The 27,667-nt window shown below is 46.2% G+C and overlaps 1 protein-coding gene across 1 annotated transcript in view; it reads right to left on the reverse strand.

Moving 5' to 3' along the window:
• Positions 1 to 22,862: 22,862 nt before the first annotated feature.
• ABHD5 (abhydrolase domain containing 5, lysophosphatidic acid acyltransferase) overlaps positions 22,863 to 27,667 on the reverse strand; it is a 30,592-nt gene continuing 25,787 nt past the window's right edge. Inside the window, exon 7 of the mRNA XM_065666185.1 lies at positions 22,863 to 26,371. Within this exon, the coding sequence (XP_065522257.1) occupies positions 26,282 to 26,371 (90 nt within the window). The 3' untranslated portion in view covers positions 22,863 to 26,281. The remainder of the gene's footprint in view (positions 26,372 to 27,667) is intronic.

Genomic DNA, 27,667 nt, shown 5'->3' on the forward strand with positions numbered 1-27,667 from the left:
ATTACAGTTCGATTGTAAGCCCTCTCTATCATGTGACCCGGAAGAAGAATGATTTTAAATGGGGCCCTGAGCAACAACAAGCCTTTGAGCAAATTAAACGCGAGATAGCTCATGCAGTAGCCCTCAGACCAGTCCAGACAGGGCCAGATGTAAAAAATGTACTGTACACCGCAGCTGGGGAGAACGGTCCTACCTGGAGCCTCTGGCAGAAAGCTCCAGGGGAGACTCGAGGTTGACCCCTTGGCTTTTGGAGTCAGGTATACAAAGGATCTGGTTGCCCGTACTGGGCTGGATGTTCAAAGGCAGGGTCTCCTCTACACATCGTGCAACTGATGCTACACGGAGTAAGTGGGCTGCACTATTATACAACGAGCTCGAATAGGAAATCCCAGTCGTCCAGGCATTCTTGAAGTCATCATGGACTGTCCAGAGGGCAAAGATTTTGGAATGTCACCAGAGGAGGAGATGATGCATGCTGAAGAGGCCCCACCGTATAACAAACTGTCAGAAAGAGAAAAGCAGTATGCCTTGTTTACTGATGGGTCCTGCCGTATTGTGGGAAAGCATCGGAGATGGAAGGCAGCTGTATGGAGTCCTCGACGACAAGTTGCAGAAACTGCTGAAGGAGAGGGCGAATCGAGTCAGTTTGCCGAGGTGAAAGCCATCCAGCTGGCCCTGGACATTGATGAATGAGAGAAGTGGCCAGTACTTTATCTCTACACTGACTCATGGTTGGTGGCAAATGCCCTGTGGGGGTGGTTGCAGCAATGGAAGCAAAGCAGCTGGCAACGCAGAGGTAAACCCATCTGGGCTGCTGCACTGTGGCAAGGTATCACTGCCCGGGTGCAGAACCTGGTGGTGAAGGTACGCCATGTAGATGCACATGTACCCAAGAGTCAGGCCACTGAGGAACACCAGAACAACCAACAAGTGGATAAAGCTGCTAAGATTGAAGTGGCTCAGATGGACTTAGATTGGCAACATAAAGGTGAATTATTTTTGGCCTGGTGGGCCCATGACACTTCAGGCCATCAGGGCAGAGATGCAACATATAGATGGGCCCATGACCAAGGGGTGGACTTAACAATGGACACAATTGCCCAGGTTATTCATGAGTGAAACGTGCTGCAATTAAACAAGCCAAACGGTTAAAGCCTCTTTGGTATGGAGGACGATGGCTGAAGTACAAATATGGGGAGGTCTGGCAGATTGACTATATCACACTCCCACCAACCTGCCAAGGCAAGCGCCATGTGCTTACCATGGTGGAAGCAACCACCGGATGGCTGGAAACGTACGCTGTGCCCCACGCCACTGCCAGAAGCACTATCTTGGGCCTTGAGAAACAAATCTTGTGGCGACACGGCACCCCAGAGAGAATTGAGTCAGACAATGGGACTCATTTCCGGAATAACCTTATAGACACTTGGGCCAAAGAGCATGGCATTGAGTGGGTATATCACATCCCCTACCACACACCAACCTCTGGGAAAATCGAACGGTACAATGGGCTGTTAAAAACCACACTGAGAGCAATGGGTGGGGGAACTTTCAAGCATTGGGATACACACTTACCAAAGGCCACATGGTTGGTCAACACCAGAGGATCGGCCAACAGGGCTGGTCCAGCCCAGTCAGAACTTTTACATATTGTAGAGGGGGACAAAGTTCCTGTGGTGCACATGAGGAATTTGCTGGGGAAGACAGTCTGGGTTATTCCTGCTTCAGGTAAAGGCAAACCCACTCGTGGGATTGCTTTTGCTCAGGGACCCGGATATACTTGGTGGGTAATGCGGGAAGATGGGGAAGTCCAATGTATGCCTCAAGGGGATTCAATTTGAGGAGAAAACAGCCAATGAACTCAATTGTATGCCGTTGCCTGCTGTGTAATACTTTTATGGCCCATCAATTAGATGTCTTCAGGTCAGCAGCGACTGCCCCTGACTTCCCTCCAACCATCATCCCAACAGAGAATGAACTTTGATAGAACCAGACGAGTTCTGCAGTGAAGGAACGATCAGCATCGGCAGGCAACGATCCAACACTGCACACAGCCTTTCCTGCCCTGAGAGACTGTTACAAGGGATGGAACCCGACATCATGGACTGAATGGACTCAGCAGCTTTATGGGGATTGGTCCATGCACTAATGAATGATCTCTCTCTGTCTGTCTGTGTGTGTATGTATATATATATATGTAAGAGCAATGGTATATTGAAAATGTGGGATCTGAGCACAATGTGAATGGTATGGAATAAGGGGTGGATACTGCCCTGGGTTCAGCAGTAGCAGTCATTTTTCTCCTTCTTAGTAGCTGGTGCAGCGCTGTGTTTTGACTTTTGGCCTGGGAACAGCACTGATAACGCCGATGTTTTTAGTTACTGCTCCAATGTTTGGTCTGACCAAGGACTTTCTGAGCCTCATGCTCTGCCAGGGAGGAGGGAAAGCCGGGAGGAAGCAGAGACAGGACACCTGACCCAAACTGACCAAAGAGGTATTCCATACCACAGCACGTCATGCCCAGGATGTAACTGAGAGTTACCCAGAAGGGCTGGTTCACTGCTCGGTCAGGCTGAGTATCGACAGGTGGTGTTGTATTCTCTTCCCTTGTTATTTCCATTATCATTACTATTATTGGTGGTAGCAGTAGTGGGTTTATGTTATACCTTAGTTACTGGGCTGCTCTTATCTCAACCCATGGAAGTTGCATTCTTTCGATTCTCTTCCCCATCCCTCTGGGAGGGGGGTGGGGTGGGGGGGAAGGGCAGAGGAGTGAGTGAGTGGGCTGTGTGGGTTACTGACTGCACTTAAACCATGACACTGGTGCAGGTAGTGGGCAGGTGAATACCCCATGTGTCTTTTATTTACTCTCTTTGCCCCTCCAAGAAGTGCAGGATGAAGGAGGTAGAGATGGCCATCGTGTCGTGATAAAAAATGACCCAGCTTTGCCCATTTGGGGCACAACACACAAAGGAAGAAAAGCAAAATTATGGAAAATATAGCAAAATTGTCAGCACAAGCTAAAAAAAGAAAATCCTATGGCTTTTTTGCTTTTTCCCAAAGCCTTCATTTGGGAGATATTCTTATACTTCACCTGGCTTCACGTGCCTGAGTTCTCCTGCCTCTGATGGGCTGAGCTGTTACTGGTTCATGAGCTTTGGTGTAAAGCAGATCTGATGGATTTCCTGCCATCTGTCCAACTTCTTGGTCACTTGGACATACTGAAGCACAGCTCTGCTTTGAAAAGCCAGGCTCGTAAGTCATAAACCTGCTCCTCTCAGATAGGAACTTTACATGCCTCTTTAAAAAGCCAAAATATTTCCTTTTCTTTCCCTGCAAGTTCTATTTCATAGACAGCCTGGCAAGTGCAGAAGGAGCTGGACACTGCCTGCTCTGTGGTATCTACTTCTCCCCAAAAGATGCTGTGCTGGAAGGGACCTGACAGGAGGAAGCATCTGGGGTGAGGAGCCACTTGTCTTGCTTGAGATGCCACAGTGCTTCAGCCCCTTTCCCTGGCAGGTTGCTGCCCCCCTTGGTGCACCCATAGGCCTTTAAATTCCATGAAAGCTCTTTGGTTTTGAAGAAAATAACAATTAAAAAGAAAAAAAGAGAAAAAGCAGAGGAAAATTCCTCCTTGATTGCAGAGGTGCTGATGGCAGGGCCCCTCTTTCCCTGCTGAAGCACTTAATCAGGCCATCCCTGCTGCCTCCAGCAGCAGCCCTCCTGCAGCAGCGGGTGCCCATCGAGCCGACCGCCGAGATCTCTCATCACCAGCAAATGGCCTTGATGATGGCACAGCAGGTGCCCAGCGAGGCTGGCTCATAGCGAGAGCAGAGCAGCTTCACTGGCAGTGCTGGGGTTTCCCATCTTTCTTCAGTGTTGGCAGGGGCAAGACTGATGCTGAGGATGCTCAGCCCTGATCCCTGGTGTGGTGGTGATGGCACAGCCCAGCACGCCCCAGTTTTGAGCAGGAGGACTCATAGTTCCTGGGACAGTGAGGAAACACCAGTATATCAGAGGGAAGGAGGTACTGAAGGGCTACCTGTGACGCTAACTGACTTGACTGACCATCTTCCTAGCGTTGCACTTACTTTTTGCTTACAGCCACATGGCCAGGCAGGCACTCCGAGCTCATGCTCTGGAAAGATGTGCTTCCATGTATGGTGCCCATACAGGGCTCTATTCCGAATCTCAGCCAGTCTTTCTGGATTACAGTAGAAAACACACTTTTGGCACAACCCTAATGCTTTCCCCGTGGCCTCCCTATCACAAATACCTGCGCTTTTCTGTGACCTGCAGGTCTCTGCCCCAAGCATTACCAGGGTTACATGGTTGCCCTCCCAACTTTACTTAAGGTGATGTGATTATACTCCCTGTCTTCTCCGGATAAATGTCTTCAGTTGCTCAGCAACCTCCACACCAGGATTAAATTAACTTTGATTACAATTACAGACAGCACAAATCAGCCCGCACCACCAGAAGAAAGCAGAGTGTGAGCTGTTTTTTTCTGGAGGATTTTCTTCCCCAAGCACCACTCTCAGGGGGGAACCAAATCTCCCCCCTTTGCTTTGTGCAGAGCGTGGATGCATCCCAACCCAACACTTTAAATGTGCACAAAAGAATTGATTTACATGCCTGAAAACTTTTCCCTGCACAGGGAAGGAAAGCAGAGGAGGCCTAACTGCTGAAAGCAGCTTTGCCTGCTAAACACTAAGGTCCCGAAACTTCCTCTGGTGAAACCAGTAGGCTTAAATACAGCTATTCATCACCCCCATAGGACTTCTGCTGTCACCTCCTCCAGGTCCTCAGATTAATATATGGGAAAATGCAGTTATTATATATAGCTCCACAGCTCCCTGAAACAGGCTTCCTGGCTGGAGAAAGCAGCAACAAGAACTCCCCAGACAATGAGGGATTGCAGTGACTGACCCCATATGGACCAGACCTACAGGGCACAGAGCAGGAAGGTTAAAACACTTCCATCAGCTGCTCATGGTCTTCCCTGCCCATGCCTGGAGCAGACCTGCTAGGCTGGCAGGATGCTTTCATTGTGCTCAGCATCTCACTGAATGGGCTGCAGGGAGCTACGCCTAGACCAGCAGGAGAGCCCTTACCTAGGAACCAGAAAACTGCGGGTTGCCTGAAGCACTGCCCATTTACTCCTGTCCTCGGGGATGTCAGGCTGCTCCCTACTCCTGCACATCTTCATTTCACCACCTCCTCTCAGCCAAACCAGAGACTCTCCTTCCCTGGCTTTCCCATCTTCCCTTCTTATCGTGTAGGAGAGCTGCATGCTGCTGGGCACCACCAGCCTGCAGGAGACCCGCTCGTGTCCTTCTGAAGCACCTACTGAGCTGTGTGTCTGCAGGTAAGAATGTCCCCCAGGTAGGTGGAGGGAAAAATGGTGCAGAGTGGTATCAGTGTGGGAGCTGGGACTGGCAGCATTCGTGAAAGGCATATAAACTCCAAGTGTACTTAAAACTGAGGTTTGCTTTCTAAGTGCCTTAGTAGAGGGGCAGTTTCTTCTCTCCCTGGGGAAGGAGGAAGAGGAGGGGCACAGGGCAGCAGCTTTTGCTTCTCTCTGCAATGTCCTGGCCAGGAGACTTTTGCCAGCTTGGTAGGTAAGGGCATCATCTGCGGCAGGAATTGGCCAGCAGCAAATAACTGCTCCCAAGTGGGAGCAGGGAAGGAAGCGTGGGGGCTCATTGTATTTAATTTAATTACCCTGGCCTTACAGCAGGGTGTGTGACAAAGGAATTTGGCCGTCTCTCTTTATTCTCTCCTCCCTGCCTTAATCTGCTTTAGTCTTCAAGGATATAAGGATCCTTGATCCAAAGTGGCTCTCTGCAGCTTCTCCTTCAATAGGGACACACCTGGCCTTGCACAGACAGAGATAACATACCCAAAAATATATAAATAAGACTAAAGTTTGGCCAAGGCTGCTCCTGGGCAGAGGTGTGATGAGGGCAACTCCTGCACAGGCTAAGTAGCCGTGCCAGTGCTGTCCACATGCCTCTCAACACTGTGTACCAACATTGCACCCCTGTCCTCGCACAGATCCCCAGGGTCCTGAGTACTGATCTCCACTCTGGGGCTCCCAAGTCTTGTCCATGCAAGCCAGGCTGTGCCCACCTCCTGCCAGATGCCTTCGTGGGTTACACAGGCACATCCTGGGCTGTGGCAGTGGGCAGCTAGCTGCACGCTGGGAAAGCGCGTGGTCATCACCTGTCACTGCTTGCAGCTGTCCTTCAGTGTCTGTTTGCTGTCTCTTGTGAGTGTCTTGATGTTTCCTGACACTTTCACCTTCCTCTTCCCTGTGTGTGCCCAGGAGAAAGTGTCTTTGACTCATATTCCCTTTCCACCATGACGCATTTCAGTCCTGCTGCAGCCTGCTCTGATGACTTGCCTGAGTGCAGCACGTTACATACAACAGAGATTGCCAGGATTTGTCTCTACTAACCATATTTCTTATGAGAGGAGCCTTTGCATAGTCTGCCTGTCCCAGAATTGGTCAAACAGATCACTTTGATCTTGTCATCATCAGGAAGTTGCGGGTGCAAAACGCTCACCTTTTCCTAGCTTCAGGATGGATTTTCGAATAGATTCAATTTGGGGTTCTTCTGTCCCTTGGTGTACTCTTTGTAAACGTCTCACCCCCTCAGTGAGATATTTGCAGGAAATATCTTCTGCGACTGATCTGTCTCCAGGAGTACGAGGTTTAACTCTTCATGCTGCCAGCTCTACGTTTGCTTGCTGCCTGCTTTAAATAAGTCATCCCCTCCCCTCTGTGTGCACTGCTCCTTGTTTTCTGATGGTGGAGGTAGCACAAGACACTTGGTTCTTGCAGTCTGGACATCAGCAATGCGCCACCTTCAAGCCAACCCTACTCAGTGCTTGGCAGGAGTGCCTGAAGCCTCCTGCCAGACAGGCCAAGACATGCAGCAAGGGTGATAGGTTCAACCTTTTCTTCGTGGTACTGGTTGCCAAAGTCAGCTGGCTGTATGATACAGAAGAGGTTGAGCTATTGCTTGCAACAGCATCTCTGTCTCAAGCACAGAGGAACCCTGAAGTCATTGCTTCAGCAGTGGTGATGGAGGCTTCCAAATTGAGATGCCCAGGTGTTCTCAATGCCTCCTCCCTCATCTCAACAGCCATAGAAAGACTGTTCCCAGCCAAGTCAGCCTCCAGCAGTGGTGCTGTCTGTCCTCCATTTCCCTTTTGGGAACAAGTGTCCACAGCATCCATTTCCTCTATGCAGATAAACCCAACTTTCAGAATATGAAGGACTTTAGGTCCATTTAAATACTTATTTTCTAACACAAAAGCAAGTACCTCCATAATTTAATATTCTTCTGGAGGTAATTGGATAGAAGTGTTTTGTTTCTTTTCCTCCTGTCAGCTTGCATTTTTTTAATTTGGTTGTTGTGATACGAAGTGACAGATCCCATGCTTTGTTGTTACAGACAGCAAAACTCTGGGATTCTTCTTTCTGCATTGTTAGAAATTTATGTATTATCCCCATTCACTCATACATCACTGTTGTGTCAGATTACTGACCCTCTTAAGAATAAATGCATTTTAATACAGCTGACTCTGAAACCTCCCAGAGGGGAGTCAGATACAGCGTAGCTCTGAGAACCAGCTGCTTTTGCTGTAGCTTTGAGAGGGTCCAAAGCAGTCAGTGGCTCAGTGCCATGGCTATCTCCTGTTAACAAGCCTCCCACCATGTCTGCATTTCTTGCTGCTCACAGCAATCTGGTCCCAGGGCTGCGTTCTCTCCTCTGGGTGGGAAGGAGATGCTCATGCAGTTTTCTGCAATGCTTTCCTGGAGATGCAAGGGAGGATCAGGCTTTGTTCCTGTACTTCGCAGGCACAGGGCTGTCCCACAGACAGGGTTCCTGGCATCAGGCACAGCAGGCACTGAGGCAGTGAAATTCAAGGACACATATTACTCAAGCTCAACGTGCAAGAGCAAGAAGGCCAGGGACAAAGCTGTCTGCAGGGATTGAGGAGGTGCATTGCAAATGATGCATCGTGCTACGTTTGCCTGGCTGGCAATGTTCCTGGCACTTCCATTTAAAGAGTATTTCTCAGTAGAAAGGAGAAACAGCAGGAAGCTGCAGATTCAACCTTTTATGGAAATGTGAAGCTGCAGAATGCAGGAGAAAAATATATCATCTTTCTCTTTCTAGAAGCCTTTAGACATCTTTCTCAGATTTCATACAGCGAATCTCTCTCCCTGTCCATTTTAGCAAGTTGTTTTGGAATAATTTCTATAAGATGCGTTCAGAGCCTGAAGGATTTGCTCAGTTCTGAGGACCACAGGCCAGCAGCACTTCTCTCTTCCAGGATTCTGAGTCATGTGTTTGGGTCCTGGTGGGGGTCTTCAGTTCAAAGGAAATATCTTCACACTATAGCTATGGCAATTTGCTGGGGGGAAATCTGTGTTGCAGTTACCCAGTTACCCATCATGTTATTCTAATGCCTTCCCCATGCACCACATAGGAGCTTACTTAGGAGCTTAATCTCTGTGCTATAATGTGACAGTGACCAAATAAAGACATTTTGTTCAGCAAAACTTCTCTCAATTTATAAAATGCACATTGAATGTTATTCTCAAGCAGTTTCTAATGGCCGTGTTGTTATTAGCAGTGGCCGTGGCAATGACCTTGCCCCTTGGGAATAGCAGATGCGAGTGGACCTGATCAATTTGCCACCCTGAGAAAGCTGGCTGTGTGTGGGGTGGGTCTGAGTCCACAGAAGGGATGGAGCCTCCTGCCGATGAACTTCCTGCACAGCAAACACACAGTGCTTGCCATGAAGGTGCAGGGACCAGGGCTTCAGCAAGTACTGGGAACCAGCCCATCTCATTTAACCTCTTAACACAGTAAGGGACAAGCCTTTCTGCTGTTCTGTTACTGATGATCAGTGATGTAGTGATGAATCAGAAAGCAGCTAAGTTCATTTGCTTGATCTTCCAGGGTAGCAAAAAATGGGTAGGCTCTTCTAATCCATGTTTCCCTTCCCTGAGGGGGTATGAAAGCCAAGAGAAGAAAATAGCTGAGGTTTCAGATCTCAGGTTGGTTTTGCAGCATGGGCAGAAAAAGAAAGCAAGCTTCTCCTCTTGTTTGGAGCTGAAGAACATTTGCTCTGGAAGCCCTTGAAAGAAGGTAAAAATGGTGCAATATGGTAGTGTTTGTACAAGCTGTTTTCTGTGAAAAACTTCACTTTAAATGGTTATGGAGATCTGGAGAGTGGTGATCACACATGTGAATTTAAGGACTATGTATGTAGTGCTCAGGGTAATATTTCGACTAATGCCTAGTTAAGGGAATAAAGCAGACTACAGAGAAAGATGCATTTCTGAGGGCTGCCCTCCTTCTCTGTGATACAAACAGGCTCACACAGATGCATACATATGCATATATATACACGAGTTTAGATCTAAGGCCCATTAAACAACCTGGCTTTAAGACTCATGATGAGATTAATTGGGCATGGTAATTACATGTGCTTGAAAATTACTTAGCAATTATACTTGAAGTTACGAAGAATTTCTATGATGAATTACCATAGGATTTTAGTTCCAAAAGTGGCAAGGACAAGGTTAACAGAGGTCTAGTTTGAAGACAGTTGAGCACCAGATAATTATCCCACACTGCTCTATATTTACAGCATGTAAATATACAGCCCTGAATCTTCAGACCTCTTCTACATAATATAAAATTAATTCTGCACCATGGCTAGGGGTTCCCTGCTCAAATCCATGGGCAGTATTTTGTCAGTGGTCCAGAGAGGGGACCTGGCCATCCCTTAGGTCACTGCAGGTGACTCATCCCACTCTCCTTTCCTTGTGTAACAAGACATGGATTAAGATGCTGTAAGTTGGGCACTTTTGAGGGGAATTTTCATGCAAAGGGATTTAAAAAATTCTGCTTTCAGAAATCAAAGCATTTACATTCTCCAAGAATGAGGTTGTAGGGGGCCTCTGCTTGCCTGTGTCAGCTAAACTAAGGAGAAGATGGAGGGTTAGCATACAGAAGCATACTTTTCATCTACAGACATCTACTCTGTGCATTAAAACCAAAGAAGCCATAACTTTCCTTTGCTGGCTTCAGCATCTCCAGGGTGTACAAGCCTGTGCTCCTGGTGGGAGCTGGACATAGAAGGGGTCTTAGCCCTACAGGGGACCAGGGGATGGTTTCATCAGGCAGTGTGCTGGGTCTGCACCAGCTCTGTGGGTGTCCCTGGGTACAGTGTTGGTCCCCCGGTGCTCAGGCAGGACCAATACCCTCTTTATGGCAAAGCCCAGTTCACCCACAACAATGTTGCCAGGTCTTCAACCCCTCAAGAGAGGGGTTTTGTCTCTAGTGCCCAGGCAGCAGAAGCAGGGGAGAGGTGGGGTTGAATGAAACCTCTGCAGCACTTAAGTTCCCAAGCAAATATCTAATTAGAGAAATGTTTCACTTCAATAATAAATAAGCAGAATATCGGGAGACACAAGTACTGGCAAAGTAAATCTACAGCCAAGTCTTTATGACAGGGGCATTTCTTGGCTTGCCCTTCTCTTTAAGATCCCCATGTAAGTGGAAAAACCATCCATGCAGCTGCAAAGAGTAGGGCATGACTTTCCTCACTCTTGCTCAAACAATTTGGAGGCACCCGTTGGCAAACCCACCCTCATCAATTCTGCATCTTCCTGAAAATGTACTTTTAAGCACCTTAATTGCATTTCAGAGATAACCCTGGAGGCAAAGTGACAGGAAGAGAAACCATATGGAGCAGTTTGGCGGTCGGGATCTTTGTTTTAAATCAATCAAACATCTGCGGCTAATGTAGCTTTGGGCTGCTCCTCAGGAAACATTAGCCCTATTAGTCTGGGCTGGCAGGAACACAAAATAATATATTTATGGACAAAGCACATGTACATTACTGCTGGAGAGCAAACAGAGGAGGAGGAAGAGAAGGTCTGTGGTCAGCACTTTGCCTTCTTGACAGGTCAGCTCCAACACGCAAAGAGCAGGAATGTGGGGTCCTTTCTCCTTGCCCCAGCCCCATGCCCAGTTCCACCTCCCTGCCTGGGTGCAGCCTCAAGACCTTCTACCCAAGCCCAGAGGAGAAAGACCACCAAAAAGGAGCTGGGTGGTTTCTTACCTTAAAGGAAATGATGGTGCAGTGGGATGTGTTGCAGTCTGCAGGGGCTGCAGTGGGAGAGGAGTGGTGAGGACAGGCTGTGGGGCTGTCTCACCACAACACCGCATCCCTGTAGAGCTGATGTACTGCAGCAAGCACAGCACAGGGACCACACTCATGTCTTACAGGCAGAGGCAAGGACCATGCGCCTGAGGGAGCAGGGAGCAGGCTGAAACCACCATTGCACACAAAGGGCTGTGAAAGCCAGAGGTGGGCTGGTTCCCTGTATAGTGTTCCCTTTTAAATCTAGGCAGCCTCCAGGCAGATCATCCCATTTTCCTCCCATGTGGTGCCTTTATGTGCTCTCACGTAACAGCAGCAGTCCCAAGGAGGAGGTGAGAGACGGAAAAGGTAACAAGGCTTTTTGATTCACACTGTCATGCAGATAAGTATATGTGCATTTGCACATGCAGCCATAAATGAGAGGCATGAGGCCACAAGTCTGCCTGCCAGCACATATCTAGTCCATCTACCCATACCCCAGTTCCCTGGGAAATGGGGAGCTATGGCTGAGAGCAAGAAGAACAAGAGCTTTGGGGCTGCTTCTCAGCCAACTGCTGCCCCTGCGTGGGAGGGAATTTGCACTAAAGAAACCTTAAAAAGAGTGAAAATACTGCATGTAGTCTTAATTAACTCCCTAACCACACCTTTAGGTTTCCTTGTTTCTGTTTCCTACAGGGGAAAACTAAAAAGTCCATGACCATGAGGAGGAGAAGGTAGAGCAGCCATAGTTAAGGAAAAGTCTATCATTGGCATGTTTTGGTTCTGCCAGAACAAATTCTTGCAAGCCCTGAAAACACAAATAATTTAAGGACAAAACCAAACTTATTCGGAGTAAGGAGCTGTATATTAGGTAGACTGAGACAAATCTTAACTCTGCTGCTTAATGACACTGTGAAGTAATCACATAGCAATGACATTTCAACTAAGTTTTCACTCCAGCAGTAGATGGACCTATCCAAAATATAATCTGCTTAATCCCTTTTTATTTTTCCTGATGCTAATAACACTGGGCAGAGCAAGGGATTTGGGGATTTCTTAACTGACTTTCCAAGTTCTTAAGTGGTTTTTTTTCATCTTTTCTCTTCTTCAGTTTATAATGGCAGGGGTTGGGGAGAGGAGGATGGCAGTATGTGCAATGTGGGTATTCTTTTAACCATGGATGCATTTAGCATTAGTGTGTAGGTATCAATTTAAGAAGTTCCCTCTTTTGCCCAGATTGATAACATCAGACTGGTACAGTGACTGTGAAATGCAGAGAGAACACTGATACCTGCAGGAAAGGTAATGACTTAAATCTAGAAAATACCAGACTCATTTTCATTTCTGGTTTTTCATGAGCATGCTCTTCTGTAAGCTCTGTCTTTGTTGCAGGGACGCAGAGAAGCTAAGATAGGCTTATAAAGCAGAGCTGCTGAAGCAGGTAACCCAGCATGCCCCACAGACAAGTTCCTCCTGCCCACATCCTCTCCCCATAACTCTTGTGCACACAAGCCCTGTGCAGGGGTGTGAGTGTTCTCCCCTACTCCATCCTCCTGCTCCTTTCACAGCCATTGTGGTTTTCCAAAGCATGTGCCAGCTTCAATGTTTTCGGTTGCACTAAGACCATTCCTGCCCCAGCAGATGTCCCGATTCTGAGCAGACATGTACTTACACCTTCCTCTTCTCTAGAGGAATGGATAAATTCTGCCAGCCCAGGAACCCTGTTCTCCCAGGAGGGAGCTCCATCCATTATGAAATGGGTTGATCTCTGGGACAGCCATTATTGCCTTTTCCTTTCCCGAAGGTGACAAAGCTTTAGTGCATAATGGCAGAAGAAGGACTCACCTTTGAGAGCCCATGAATGCCGCCTGTGCAAAATACTTTGCACCTAAAGAAGGCTGGAGAAACATCTACACATCTCCTCTGGTGCATTCATGAGAAGGCAGAAGCCTGAAGACTGCTGCTAAATTAGTCAAAGGATGTATTTTCCAAAGTACTTCTAACTCAGGCAAATGATCCAATATATTTGCAAATTATCTGAAAATCCATCCTCTACTCAGAAGAGTAAGTGCTGTAATTGTACCAGAGATCCACTGCATCCACAACCATCACTCACCACCTTCTCCAAGCGCGAGTAAATGCAGTTCTCAGCAGCATCCTCATAATACAGAACACACTGGTTTGGTTTGGATTTTCCCAGCATTGCAATAAAAATGTTTTCTTGCTCATCCAGAGCAGAGGGGCTTCGGGAAGAAACCGAAGGACAGCTCAGCTCTAAGGACAGGGAAACTGTTGCTGATGGAGCTTCCCAGTGAGGTCAAGGTCCTCCTGGGAGGGTGGGAAGAATAAGGAAGAGGTGTTTCTGAGAGGGAATAACGGTAGAAGGCAGTTTGCTTTGAAAATACTGTGTAGCTCCAACCATAGGCCACATACCATGATGGGGGAAGTACAGGAGGTAGTAGAGAGACCTCCCCCAAGCATCAGCTGTCCCATGGTCTCCTCAGTAGCTCCATAGACCCTGTATTTTGTGGGCCACAGAGTGAGACAGAGTCCCAGGCAACACATGGTGTTTGAATTGACTGAATTTCCACAGCTTCCCAGAGGGGATATTGCTATTAGGAGTCATCATACCACATGCAGTCACAGGCAGTCACCATGTAAGATATACATGTAATCATCAGCTATAACAAGGGGAAAGTTTTCTTTCTTGACCTGTACTTTGTGGGAATTCTTAGTCCTAGGAAAGAGTGCGGGGGCTTGTCATCAGTGCTGGCAGCAAATCAAGGCAAGGGCAAGAGTCCTTTGCATGACTGAAGATCTCTTATGACCCCAAAGAGTTGACATTGCATAAAAGGATTCAGAGAAGGGCTAGTGAAATTCCAAGTTTGGTTTGTCTTGTTGCCAGCTGCTTCAAAGTCCACAGTACTGGGCCAGCGGCTGAAGTGAAGGACACGGAATGGTAATGATGCAAGGAGAAATTAAGCCCTTTGGCATGAATGCTTGTTGCTGTGGCGAGAGGGAGGCTGTGGCTGCCCCAGTGAGAAGTGGGCCTCACAGTTAAGAGAAGTGAGAAACAATGTGGTGGCCACATGCACACCTGAAGATGGTCTGACAGAACTCCAGTCCACATTCAGATATATAGGAGGGACATGACCTCAGGGGTGTTGTCTTCTTGCCCCTTTGTTATGCAGTTCATTGAGGAGGCTGCACTCAGGCAGGCTGCAGCAGCCCTTTGCAAACAGGTAGGGAGAAGCCTTGCCCAGCTCCAAGGTGGGTTACCTGATAAGGTGGGCTGATAGTGGCTCTTTGCATCTTCATCCTTGATAGTCACTCTTTACATCTTCACCCTGACTGCCACCACCTCTGTGAGCTTTGCAAGACCCGTTGTCTGTGGACATAAAGAGTGTCCCTAACCTCCACCTTAGGTACCAAATTAAAGTGTTTGCTTTCTTTTGTTTTCAGCAGGCTCTCTAATTATTAACCCTTCAGAAAGGGCTTGGGTGACTGCATGGATTACTGCAGAGCACCTCGCTGGGGGAAGGTGCTCTGCACAAACCGGGAAGCTTGTTTACTCCTTGGCACTCCTGCGAGATAAGAAAGACATTGAACAATGGGAACCGAATAATCTTCTTTCCCCTCCTTCACCATTAGTTTGATTCATGGTACTTTTTGTTTGCTGCAGATGAGTAATGATCTATTTCATCTTTGCTCCAGATCTACGCAGAGATGATAGGTACACATGATGCGATGTAAAAGACATATAGATTTAACCCCTTTGCCCAGGAACTCACTGCCAATAACGTGCTTTAGAAATAGTACTGTGGTAGCAGAAGGGAGAGGTATTTTTTCCCAAACCTACCTTTGATTAGGGACATACATTTCTGGAGTGACAGTCTGCCAGAAATAGTGTTACACAAGCTCTCATCGTTCGAACCAGCATCCTGGAGTTGCTCGTTTTTCTCTCTCAAGGTCATTTTGTTATTATGCAATTGCACAGGCAGGGCAGGGACTAAAAGGGTAAAAAGATAAGGTTTTGAAGCACTCCCAGGAGCACGGGGCCTTTAGGACTGCCCATTTGAGTATACGTGTTTCAAATATTCCTCATGCTTTCTCTCAATTTGGCTGTTTTGTGAAGCCCCTCTGCAGTCTTGGGCACAGAAATGCCACCGTTCCCTATGCCTCGGGAGTGTTGGGATCCTGCTCTCCCTGTGCCAAGCTGGAGCTGTACAGGGAGGGTGCTGTGCAAATACTTGCACTGCCTTCCCACCCATCCGTAGCACAGGGCATCTGCTTCCATCCCACCCTCAGCAGTAATAGCCATAAACCCTGTGCTCCCTCCAGCCTAGTCCCCTTTCTCTAGCAATGCCCAGTACAGCAGAGGCTCAGCGTATTTTTGTGGCTTCTGGGTTAGGGGCAGTGATCAGGGGCAGTGGCACCCCTAGTTCTTGCCCCTCCGACTCACCCCAAGTGCCAACAGGAGAATCCATGTGAGTGTTAATAGCAGTGCCGAAACAGCAATGGCTTTCCAGAGCCCTCCAGAGCTGACTCATTGGACAGAGCTGAGCCAGAGATGGCAGGGGGATAGAAATCAGAGCCCTGATGAGCATCAATTGCCTATTTATTTTGTGCACCATCTTCTCCCTCTGCCTGTTGGCAACAAGGAGAATTCATAAATGACAGTAATAAATGCAAAATGACAGCTAATCTTAATTGACCAAAGCTTCCCTCAAAAGCCTGGGTAGTGCTGGATGTAATATGCTCTAAACGTAAAAATCAGGAAAAAGGTCAGGAAATTACACTGGCAGCTTTACGTGCTTTTAATCAGGCAGGTTTTATGCTGCCAAGCTACAAAATCAAGGTGGGATCCGGCTGTGAAGGAGGCATTTTTCCCCAAACCAGGAACTCTGCAGTTCAGTGTTGCTCCTCTGTCCCTCCACCTCTGATTCTCAAACCTGTAAATTTGGGCTCCAAAGCGGCACCTCTTGGTAGGCATTTATGTTCTGCTGAATCTAACCTCATGTCTCTGGGCATCCACCAGCTTTTTTGTGCAACTGGGATGTACCTGGGGGCAGGTCTGTATGTTGCCGATGGTGTTTTACCTTCGTGGGTCTATTTTCTTTCTACCTATAATTTACTATAGACTGTTACATTTTCAACAAAACATTCCGAGAAAAGAGGTGCTGATCGCAAGGTGTTCACTTACATCTCATCACCCCCAGCACATTCCTCTCTGGAAACTGGTGCGGGGTGCCTGGGGGTGCCACGGGGGAGGAGGAAGCCAGGCACAAGCACCACTATTCCCTTCAGGATGGGCACGTAGTCAGTGTTTGGTGCACGCCTGGCAGACCTCTCCTCCCATCAGAGGGTATCCAAAAGCAGCCCTGTTTTCCAATGCTCCCTGCAGGAGCTGTGCACCAGGGAACCAGGGCTGCAGGGGCTGGGACATGTGAAGGATGAGGGCCGAAGGAGAGGTGAAGGTGAGGAGGAATACCTGAAGACAGCAGTGCTTTTCCAGTCCTGCCAGGATGCTCATGCATGGGGTTCCTTTCCCTCTACCCAGCTGGAGTAGGTGCCCTCCCCACCTGCCATTGCCAGCTTGGCTGGGGTTGTACTGCGGCACTTTCCTGAGAGCATCCATCCCAGAGACTTCAAAACCTCCCGGTCCTGGCAGAATGACTTGCAGCTTTTCTGAAAGCTGGCAGGCAGCCTTCCTGCTTTGCCATGGGAAGTGGGTTAACCCCTTCCCTCCTTTTCTTCTTCTCTCCTTCCCGCTGTCCAGTGCATCTTCCTGCTGGGAACTGGATGGGAGGAACGACGGAGGAAGAAACGGTTGATTTCTATTTAGCCCACACAGCTCTGTGGCTCAGGGTGACAGGAGCACAGCCTTGCACCCACAGCCTGAGGTTTCACCCACCTGAGGCCATGAGATGTGATTGTTGCATGTGAGTTTTGAAAGGGGCGGTCACTGAGGCCTTGGGGGTGGGTTGATCATGTGTGGGACATGTTTAGAAATGGGAAGGAAATATTCACCCCTCAGGCACTGCAGGAGGAGCTGGCAGCAGCTCAAAGGATTCCCAGCCCTGAAGGAGTATTTGAAAGTTTTCCCGTTTTCCAGCTCTGTGTAAGAGCAACCTGCAGCAATCATGCAGCAGGATCCAGGACTCCCACCTCCTCTCCCTAGCTTTGCCTTGGGCTTGCAGCATCATCTTCTTCAAGAACAGCTGGTTCCTTGGTTCATTTTCAAAGCCATCACTTTTTGTGTGTCGTTGTTCCACCCCTCCCCGGCCCTCCCGGAGCTTTGCAGGTACAAAACCCATTGGGCTCAATGCACTGCAGCTGCGACCCCAGCAATGGGGGACCCTGTTTTGCACTCAGGTAACATGGGACCGCGTGGTGCTGCCTCCATCCCTGCTCTGCCCCATGGATCCTCAGTGCCTCCACCTCTCTGGGGCACCCCTGGCCCCCTGCCACTGCTCAGGTGGGAATAACCATCCAACTGAGAATTGGAATAACCATCCAACCCAGGTGGCAGAGGTGGGCCGGGACGGCCCGGGGACATGTAGTGGGAGAGGTGACGGCTGAGGAGGAGGAAGGTGAAGAGGCTTCTTCTTAGTGAAGGGGTCCAGAGCAGTAAGTCAGGCTTTAAACTTTTTCCTTCTTCTTTTGCAGACAGGATTCCTGCTCCTGCGATGACAAGACTTCAGATTACTGGGAGATAAATTTAGCATAGATCTGAAAAGTAATTTAAAGACCTAAAAATAGCCCATGAGCATGTCTATCCAGTGGCTGTAAAACCAGCAGGGAGGAGAAAGGAGAAAAAATGACTGCGGGGAAATAGGAATAAACAATTATTAGAGGGGACAGTAATAACAAAGAGAAATCTTGACTGTGTGTGTGAGTGATTGTTGGGATCAGAGCTGAACAATGTGTCTTGGTTTTCCTGCTGGGAATCAAATAGCAAAGGGGAGTTTTTTTCCAGAGTTTTGGGAAACTGAGTAAGCACAACTTGGCCAGTGTTTGGCATAGCAGAGGTGGACCTGAAGACCATTGACAGCCTCTGGGGTGGGGAGCCAGGTCCAAGGCACCACCAGGAAATCCAGCCAGGAGCAAAAGGAGGAGACAAGCAACAACATATGAGCAAGGCATCCACGCTGGGGGAAGCGGCCAGCAGTACAGGGCTGGAGGCAGGGCCAGGGGCAGCGTATTGCGGGCAGGACGCACGGCCCAGGTCTTCTGGTCCACCATGCGAAAGCAACCCGGTCTGACCAGGGTACTCAGCCGGCACCAGCAGCACCGGCACTCCCGAGGGCATGAGGAGGAGCGGAGGGGCTGCAGATGTTTCCTGCGTGCTGAGGATAGCCTATCCTGCGGAGAGGATAAACATCAGTGCTGTGAGCTAAGCCTCACCTCACCTCACGCCTTGCTTTTTTAACCTCTTATTTTTAATATCCTGTTGAGACAAACAGCCTGCGCACGTGTGCTGGGGGAACGTGCCAAGTAGCTGAGTGTCTTGGAGCGTCTCAGCCTGAAAGATGCTCACATGTCGCAGAATTTCTTCGAGCAGCTCCCGTGGTCCCCAGCCCCACCAGGTGAACTGTCCTTTTCCCTTGGCAGCAGCCGCTGCAGCCCCAGTTGCTCCGGTGAGGGACTGGGCTGACTGGGAATGGCCATGGGTGCATTTCCTTACTCTTCTGTCTGCAGTTACCAACACCAGGTGCTACTTCAGTGTCTCATTACTTAAACAAGTAGCTTAGACTGCTCGGTCCATTCACTTTGGGGACAACCTATTGTCACACGGCATGCTAAGCCTTTTGGCTGCTTTGTCCCTTCCCTGGGCAAGAGGCCTTGGGTGCTGGGTTCCCGCAGCCCGTCTCACGGGGGGGGGGGTCCCTCCCGCGGGGTCTGTCCCTCCCAGAGCTGCAGCAACCTCTGCCAGCCCTTCCCATGTTGCTCTAACAGTGACATGCAGTGGTGGCACACTGCAATGGAGGCTGGAGGTACCCTGTGCACAGCCCCAGCTCCGAGCAGTTACACAGAGCACCTGGCACGTTTCTGCAGCCGTATCTTCATTCTGTTTTTATTTTACATCTCAGTAATGAACTCTGCTCTTGCGTTGTAGAGCACTGATTTCTTCAAGTCCTTTTTGTTACACCCATGCATGCACACATCCAGACCTACTACATCATTGTTTGCAGAGATCTGGCTAAGCACCAGTGCTCCATGCCCCACACAGCCCCCACCATCTCCCCATCTCTGGGGGTCTCAACACCCACCCATGACAGATTCACATGAAATAAAGGCAGCTGCTTCTCTCTCTGTGCCCCAGCACATACTTCTGCACTGCGTACCTCCTGCTGCTTCCAGATCAAGTAGCTGATGTCTAAGCAGTCCCATTTAAACCCACAATCAAATTACAGGAATAAAATTAGAAGCCAGACTGGAGCCACTTTAAAATTTGCCCTTTATTTAATAATTCTGTCGCAGCAATTTTTCCTCTTATCACCATTTATTCTCATTCTGAGGCCAGTTTGTAATAACAGAGGAGGTTCATTTGTGCTCCTCATCTTCTTTCCAAGGTCCAGTCTTTCTGTGTGGGTTCCATCTCTGCCTTGTGGAAAGACAATAGGATAAATAAAACGATGATGCAGTACTAAAGGTCTAGGTTAATGAGACCACACTACACTCATCCCTTGCACAACTCTTCCTTTCTTATATAAAAATGGTAAATTCCATAGATAAAATTCCTGTTTCAGCCCTGTCCATACCTATAGTATCAGGTGTAGAAGAAGAAACTGCAGTGCAGCTCTTTCCTCCAAGGGGAAGCAAGAGCCTGGAGGAGGCGCTGTGGGAGCTTGAGAGTGCTATTTCCTCTCTAGTGGGGTCAGCGCAGAACTGATGGAAGAAATGAGGCGAGAGCCTCCCTGTTACCTCCCTGCTGCTACTGTCCCTTCCCACAGCCAAGTGCAGGTGTGGACATACTGAGGTGGTGAGGATGCTGGCCCCAGCCAGGATTTGGCTTGCACTGCAGGAGCCGAGGAAATACTTGTTTCTCTGCCTCACAGGGAAGAATTTCTTCCTTATATCTAATCTAAATCTACTTCCTTTTGCCTGAGAAGGGTCAGGGGAGACCTTATAACAGCTTTCCAGTACCTAAAGGGACTCTACAAGAAAGCTGGAGAGGAGCTTTTTGCAAGGCCATGTAGTGACAGGAAAAGGTGGAGTGGCTTTAAACTGAAAGAGGGTAGATTTGGATTAGATATTAGGAAAAATTAGGCACAAAGGTTTCATCCTGCAGCTCAGGCAGCTGGATGCAGGAACTGTATCAGGGGTGCATGGCAAACAGAGCTGATTGCACAACGCTCAGGCCCTGCAAGCCTGGAAAGAAGCCACAGCCAAGGGCTAGATGGGGCTCACCATCCCACCGCTCTCAGGAATCATCATGTGCTGGTTCTTCAGCTCATGCACATCCCTGCTACAGTAGTCTTTGTTCCATCACACACCCTCACTAAGCAGGGTGTTTGCAGGTTATTTTCCTTAACCCTGCATTTATCAAAGCATCTATGGGGGCACTCATGGAGCAAAACCAGCACGCAGCATGTGGTCAGACACAGGGGATCAGCATCCAGCGGGACGAGCTGGGGAAGATCAGTGTCATTTCTGGCAGGAGCAGAGGAGAACATGAACCTCGGATGAAAGTGAGCAACAATCCTCTTCTCAGAGGGGTGCTCTAGCTGGGCGATTTGCGTCCACTGAGCTGTTTAAGCCCTTGTGTCAGTTTTGGGTGCCAAGTGAATGCAAACACCTTTAAATAAAGTCTAAGCAGAAGGCTGCTGGGTATCAGGCAAGCATTTAAACATCACGAAGCTACAAATGATAGTGTCATTTGGCTCCGCATACAGCTCCAGTCATTTACACATCAAGCAGGTGAATTCAGGAGTGCAGAAATAGACCTGTAAATATATGGAGATTCTGCTTTTGCAGTAGTCCATTTGCAAAGCACATCTATTTCGCAATGTACGTTTGGGGTCACACTCCACCTCACAGCCTCTACCTTGCTTTCCAAAACCAGCTGTTTCAGCTTTCTAGCTTTCCTCTGCAAGGAAAAGACAAGTAAACACCTAACTTTCCGTGTTGACACCACTTTCATCTTGCTAATTACTATTGTAAACTATGTACATATCCCCAAATGTCCACATTTCAGCACAGCATGTTCTTGCTACCTGTGTTTAAGTTACATGTGAAAAATACTTCCATGTTTTCTATATCTACATTCTACTGCCCACATACAAATCTTAATGTAGGCTATTCCTGTGACAAAAATGCAACAAGCCAAACTGGAACAGATCAAGGCCCTCCACTCCTCTTGTAAAGGATGAATTTGTGACCTTTAGTGACAAGCCTGATCGTACATCTTGCTTTTTCACCTTACCTTGGGCAGTCCAGTGTCCCCCCTCCCTCACGCTTCACCATCAGCTCATTTTTGACTTGTAAGAATACTGTTTCTCACGATTTCTTAAGCGCTGAAGGAGACAGCCATTCTTTAAATGCTTCCCATCCAAGCACCAGTCTGAGGCAAAGGTGCCCAGCTTGTGAAATAGCACTTGCATTCAGAGGACAAGCTTTAGCTGAAGTAGGAATACCAGAACTTTACAGTGCCCCACATGGTGTAGATCCAAGCTCTCCAGCCACAATTCCCTCTAGTTGATGCTGCAGGCACCCTCCTTACCTTGGTAAGCCATGTTATCCTGTGGCAGCCTTAGCTAGCCCAAATAAAACTGAAAAGAAGGGAGCTCAGACATGGAAACACTAGCTTGCTGCCTAGTTCCAGCACCTAGAGAGAAAGCTGTTGTTGTGACAAAGACTCAGTGTGTTAGGGAGGCAACGAGGAATTAATTACACAAGAAGATATTTCAGGTTAGCATTTAACAGCACATCCAGCTGCTGGCTGCCTGGGGCTTTGCTGTCTCCTTGCAAGTGCTCCTTTGGCAGCAGCCTACTCCAGCTCAAACTTCTCACCTACCCTAGGCACATCAGCCAGGTTCTTCTCCCTCCTTATTTGCCTTGTTTGCCAGTCTCTCTCTCTCTATGCCAGTAACATCCCAAATCATCCCCTTCTCCTCATCCAGAGCTAAATCAGCTCTAGAAGCAAACCATCACAGCCCAGCCCATGCTCTTCAGCTGAATTATTTCAGCTGCCTCACTCCTTTCTAGCTTTTCCTGTTCCCTGTGGTATATGCTGTCACTCCAGTTACGTGCCTCTGCTCTGTGCAGTGGTCCATCCATCACCGGTCTGAAAACATGAAGTCTCCATCCATTTTCATCTACTGGCACCAATACCAGAAAGCAGTTACAGCACACACCTGTGTCCTGATACGATCTTTCTAGTCCCACTATAATGTGCCCCTCTCCTGCTGTCTCCCTTTGACTAGTTTCATTTGTTTTTCCTACAAAATAAATCCCTGGATGAAGGCTTCTGGCAACCTGGGTTTGCTGTCATGCTTAAACATCACAGGATGGGCTGATGGTGAACTGGCCAATGTAAGAGAACCTGACAAAATGACAGATATATGTAGCAGCCACAAGAAGTTACCCATTTAAACTATTGACTATTAGCCTTAGGCTTCTGAAGGCTCACGTAATAATGAATGCTAGCCAAACAGGCATTTCTGAATATATCTGCACATACACTCATTCCATATGGTTTTATTGTATTTAATCTTGTATACAAAAAGCTGAGTAACTGTGATCTGGAAGGGCTGTGAATTTGAGGAACCACAATGGACCACAGAGAGCATTGTACACAGGGACCATCACATCAGTTGAGCATGAACAGCTGTAGGAAACTTAAAAAGATGCAGTTTCAAAAGAAATGCCAGCACTGGTTTAATCCAAGTGAAACCACATGACGACATCTCTTCAGTTGGACCCATTTAGCCAATCCTGACGCCTACGAATTCACATTCTCCATTTCTCAATCAGATACGAACGGGGACTTTCTTGTGATGGTGGTGAATGTTTTATTACTGTCTTATCAATAAATTACTTCGCTGAACAATCAGTTTTTCAGAACTAAAATCTAATCTGGCAGGGCTCAATAAGTAACAAGATGAACTCAGCCATGCAAACAAAATATCACTAAGTTACTTTAGCATGCCCTGAAGACTTACACAGTTCATCTTGGCTTTTTATTAATATTTTGGATTATTTTTGTTACACCCCAGTCTCTGGTACACAGCTGTCTTCATTCTGATGCTAGAACAGAATCTTTGGGTGCCCTTATGCTTGTGATCCTTGTCTTACTTTATAGCACTGTAATGAAAATAGCACTAGTGTACAGTGCTCACTACAGTCTACGCAACTGGTCATTGCATTGACACAAAACTTCAGAGAAACTGAGTTTATTCCTAGACAGTAATGGCTCCCAAAAGGTCTAGCTCCCAAGTTGCACCATTTGTTTTCTCTTCAGTACCTCTTGTGATGTTTATTAAAGTAACTTTATTGGGTTATGTTGCACACAATAGGACATTCAGAATTCCATCTTGACCTTTGCAGCGGTACCTAATACTGCCTGGAATATAACAAACAAACATTTTCTTTGTATATACAATCAGCATTCTGAGCTTGCACCTACTTGTTGACAAATGCTTACCAGTTTCAATTACATACATGAAAACCTAAAAACATTAAGACATCTGGAAATAAGCATTACTGTATTTTTAGTGTATTTTGGATGGTTTAGCTCAACTTATTAATTACTCTTGACTTCCAGGGCTTCATTACACACAACTTTTACGAAAGCATCATGTTTTAACATTAATCGAGGGTAACATCTAGGATTTTTTTTTATTGTGCAAAACTTAAGCAATAAATCTTATTAGTACAATGGGCTGAAAAAGGAAGGGATATTTAAAATAATATTCACATTCAGTGTACAATTTTTACCCTTGCTTCCATCTTTTGATGTGGAATCTAGAATTCCCATCAGTAAGTGCTATCTGAAAAGACCAAGTTTGTTTCACCTTTTGTTATTTGGAGGGGATTCAGAATATTCTTCTGAATTAGGTTTTTATACACAGTTAAACAGCTCTTTAAGTTGATAAATACAAATTAAGACACTGAATAGGGTGAAAAAACACATACTGAAGGCATCCACCTAAATGGTGATAATTTATAGCTTATATTAAAAAATATCATTGATATTCTGATCTTCCATTTTGAACTCAAGATTTTAGCAAATAACCTAACATTTTGTCTAAAAATTCTGGTGTCTGCTAATTGAAAATGTAATTTCATTCAAAAATTAATTTTAATTAAAATCTTTAGCTTGTTAGGTATTAAGTGTTACTAGTCAAGGCAGTCACAAAGACTGTCTGATGTTTACATAGCAACATATAGATGAGTATCTCCTTCAGAAATATTGCATTTGGCTGGGAACATAATCAGAGTATATTCTGAATATTTTAGGTATCTTTGCCTTCCAAGTCATAAATATGTGCAATAATTCATTACTTTGAGAGAAAAAATGCACAGAGTTCCACTCAAGCTTTAAGACGGTGCAATTATTAATTCAAATTCCTTACGTATAAAAGTATCAAGGACTCTTCAGTAGTCAATTTAATATTCAAAAGCAGATCAATAGCTTTATGTAAACTTGTTAAAAAACAAACCACCACATAATTTGGCTTTAAAGTGACAAAGTATTTTGCTTAATATAATTTACTAAGCACGTGAAGAACTAACATCAAACTACAGTTTCAAAAAGATGTAGAGACTGGATTATCTCTGATACTGAAATACTCAATTAAAATAGATAATTAAATTATTTCCAAAACATGTAATTATAATCTGTTACAGTGTTATATTGTTCATTCCAGTAACAATCCTTCCTATAAGGAGGTTGCATGTTAACTAAAATACACTAACCTACTGTAGTTCCCAATCAGAGAACATCAATATTCTCCCTCTGCCCCAAATTTATTAAAAAGCGGACTAGGTTTTCTACCTAAAGAAAAAGGGAATTATGCTCACTATCCAGATGGCCTTCCTCTAGCTCTAAACAAAATCTTGTCAACTTATCTACAATTGTTAGCTTTAGGCTAGTAACAAATCTTGCAGTAAAGCATTAAAAATAGTCGGAGAAACTAATAAGCCATCTTCTGTGTTTTGAAGCACTGAAATCTATATAGAAAAATACTCAGGGAAGCATGAGTGCTGGTGACATCACTGACTCTTACAAACTGAGCCTTTTGTGAAAGCTGCACAGATGGAAAAGATGCCTTGAGATAAATGGAAATAAAATCCAACAGAAGAAAAAATTCCTAATGCTGAGGCCCAATTCCTTACAAACTAACACACTTATTTCAGTGACAGACCCTGCTCATTATTTTGGCCCTGTCCTCCCAAAATCAGCTTCATAAGCTGTTATCACTCCAATAATATCAAAAAAGAAACAACCCACCCTCTTAAAATATGGTATATGGAGTTCTGGATTCCAAAAATAGGATATATAAGCAATTTCATACTCTTGCTATGAAACATCAACTAAAACCCATGAATATTTATAGAGAAATCAAACTACATTTTATACATTGCATCTACATTGATACAGTTCTCTGTGTTAGTGGAGAATTCAGCATTTTTAGAGGTCAATTCAATTGAATTTTGAAGAAAATTATGGTTTAAAAAATTACATGTAATTTCATATATGACAGGCCAATAATCTAAAGACCAATCCCAAACAAAGCTGTACAAAGTTTGCTCATGCTCCATCCCTGGTGGTGTTCAAGGTCAGGCTGGACAGAGCCTTGGGTGGCATGGTTTAGTGTGAGGTGTCCCTGCCCATGGCAGGGGGGTTGGAACTAGATGATCTTAAGGTCCTTTCCAACCCTAACTATTCTATGATTCTATGATTCTAAGTTTGCTTCAAATCTCCCCATCTCCCCCCCTCCCCAAGGCACTCAGTGGTTTAAGTGTGCAAATGGCTTCTTAGAAGAAACAGTGTGCAAACAGAGCCTGTTCCATTAGCTCTATGTTCTTTAGTAATTTCCTGGACAGTATTGTTATCAAATGTTATCTATGGCATGACTTTCTAAAGAACGGGAGACAGTCAGTCCACAGAATCACAGATATCTTTCACTTTCTGATTGAAGTCTTCAGGTTGATCAGCATACACGTAATGACCTGCACCAAGGATAGCCTAGAGGATAAAGGTGAAGAAACAGGTCAAATTCACAAGAATGGAATATGGAAATAAATAAATACTGGCATATGTGAAGAGCCTGACTTTTATACATTACCTACTTGATATGGTATTGCTTAAAAACATAAATGTCACAACTGGCACTGATTTCCTGCACCCACCCTCTGTTGATGCAGTTAGCACAACTGCTGCCAGGAGGTGGTATTATACAGCCTAAAAAGGACCGTAAACATAAGGAAAAAGCTTTTCAGGTTCTGCTGAAGCAGCTTTCCTACACAGGAAGAGAGGGCAAAACTACTGCTTATTCAACTGCACACCACATCCTGTTGAAAAAACCCAACACTACTCAACGAGTCACTGCAAAACAAACCCAGGAGAACATGCTTTACGTATCAAACTACTGATTCATCTTCACCCCCTTTATTCTGCACTCAAAGAGTTCTGCCAGGTTGCTCTCTGGTTCTGTGTTTGCATTAGAGCGTCAAATCATTTGTATTCTGTTACTATAAAAATGATATGGAAGAAACTAAAGAAGGGACTACTAGGAAAAATTAAGAACTCAGAAGCTTAAATTGCTGGGGATCTTCTAGATATGTGGCAGCAGATTCCAGCCCTCCGAATTAACGACTACTATGTTATATAGGGACAAGTAAAATCCAAATGATGCCATATGGGGGAGGAAAACCTCACATTTGTGACCTGAGTTATTTCACAGCAACCATGTAAATGTTAAAGGCTTAAGTAACCAGGCACATGTGTGTTTCACTATTTCTACCATTTACCATTCTTTGCCAAAACTGGTATGAAGCAAACCTTCACCATAACGGACAGCGAAGGTACTTCACCTGTTTTGTTTCTACTTTATATTCAGTCCAAGTATTTGTATTTAAATCTATTTTTCCCCTCCCTCCATTAAAATACTCCCTCTTAAGTCTCTAACTGAAGCCCACAGAAGTATAGGTAGGTTATTGTGTTAAAAGTCCCCACACACTCAAAATCCCTAAAAATTAATTAGCAATAAACACACATAGTAAACCACCAGAATCTGTACATTGTACCAAGGATGGTACTGCTAGTACCTCAGCCTCATGAGAACCCTATTCCTCTTACAGAATTTCTACCACTACAATTTACCTTTTAGAATCTGTATTTAGCTTGACAAAATTTTAACCTGGAATACAATGAAGTTTTCCACAGTCCCTTCTAAAAACCACTGACCAGAGGGGAAAAATCTGCCTGAATGGTACATGGTTTTCCTAGAAAAAGTCACTCCTTTAGAGTGACTTTTGTTAC

This window comes from Lathamus discolor, chromosome 2, assembly GCF_037157495.1.
Source record: "Lathamus discolor isolate bLatDis1 chromosome 2, bLatDis1.hap1, whole genome shotgun sequence".
NCBI lineage: Eukaryota > Metazoa > Chordata > Aves > Psittaciformes > Psittacidae > Lathamus > Lathamus discolor.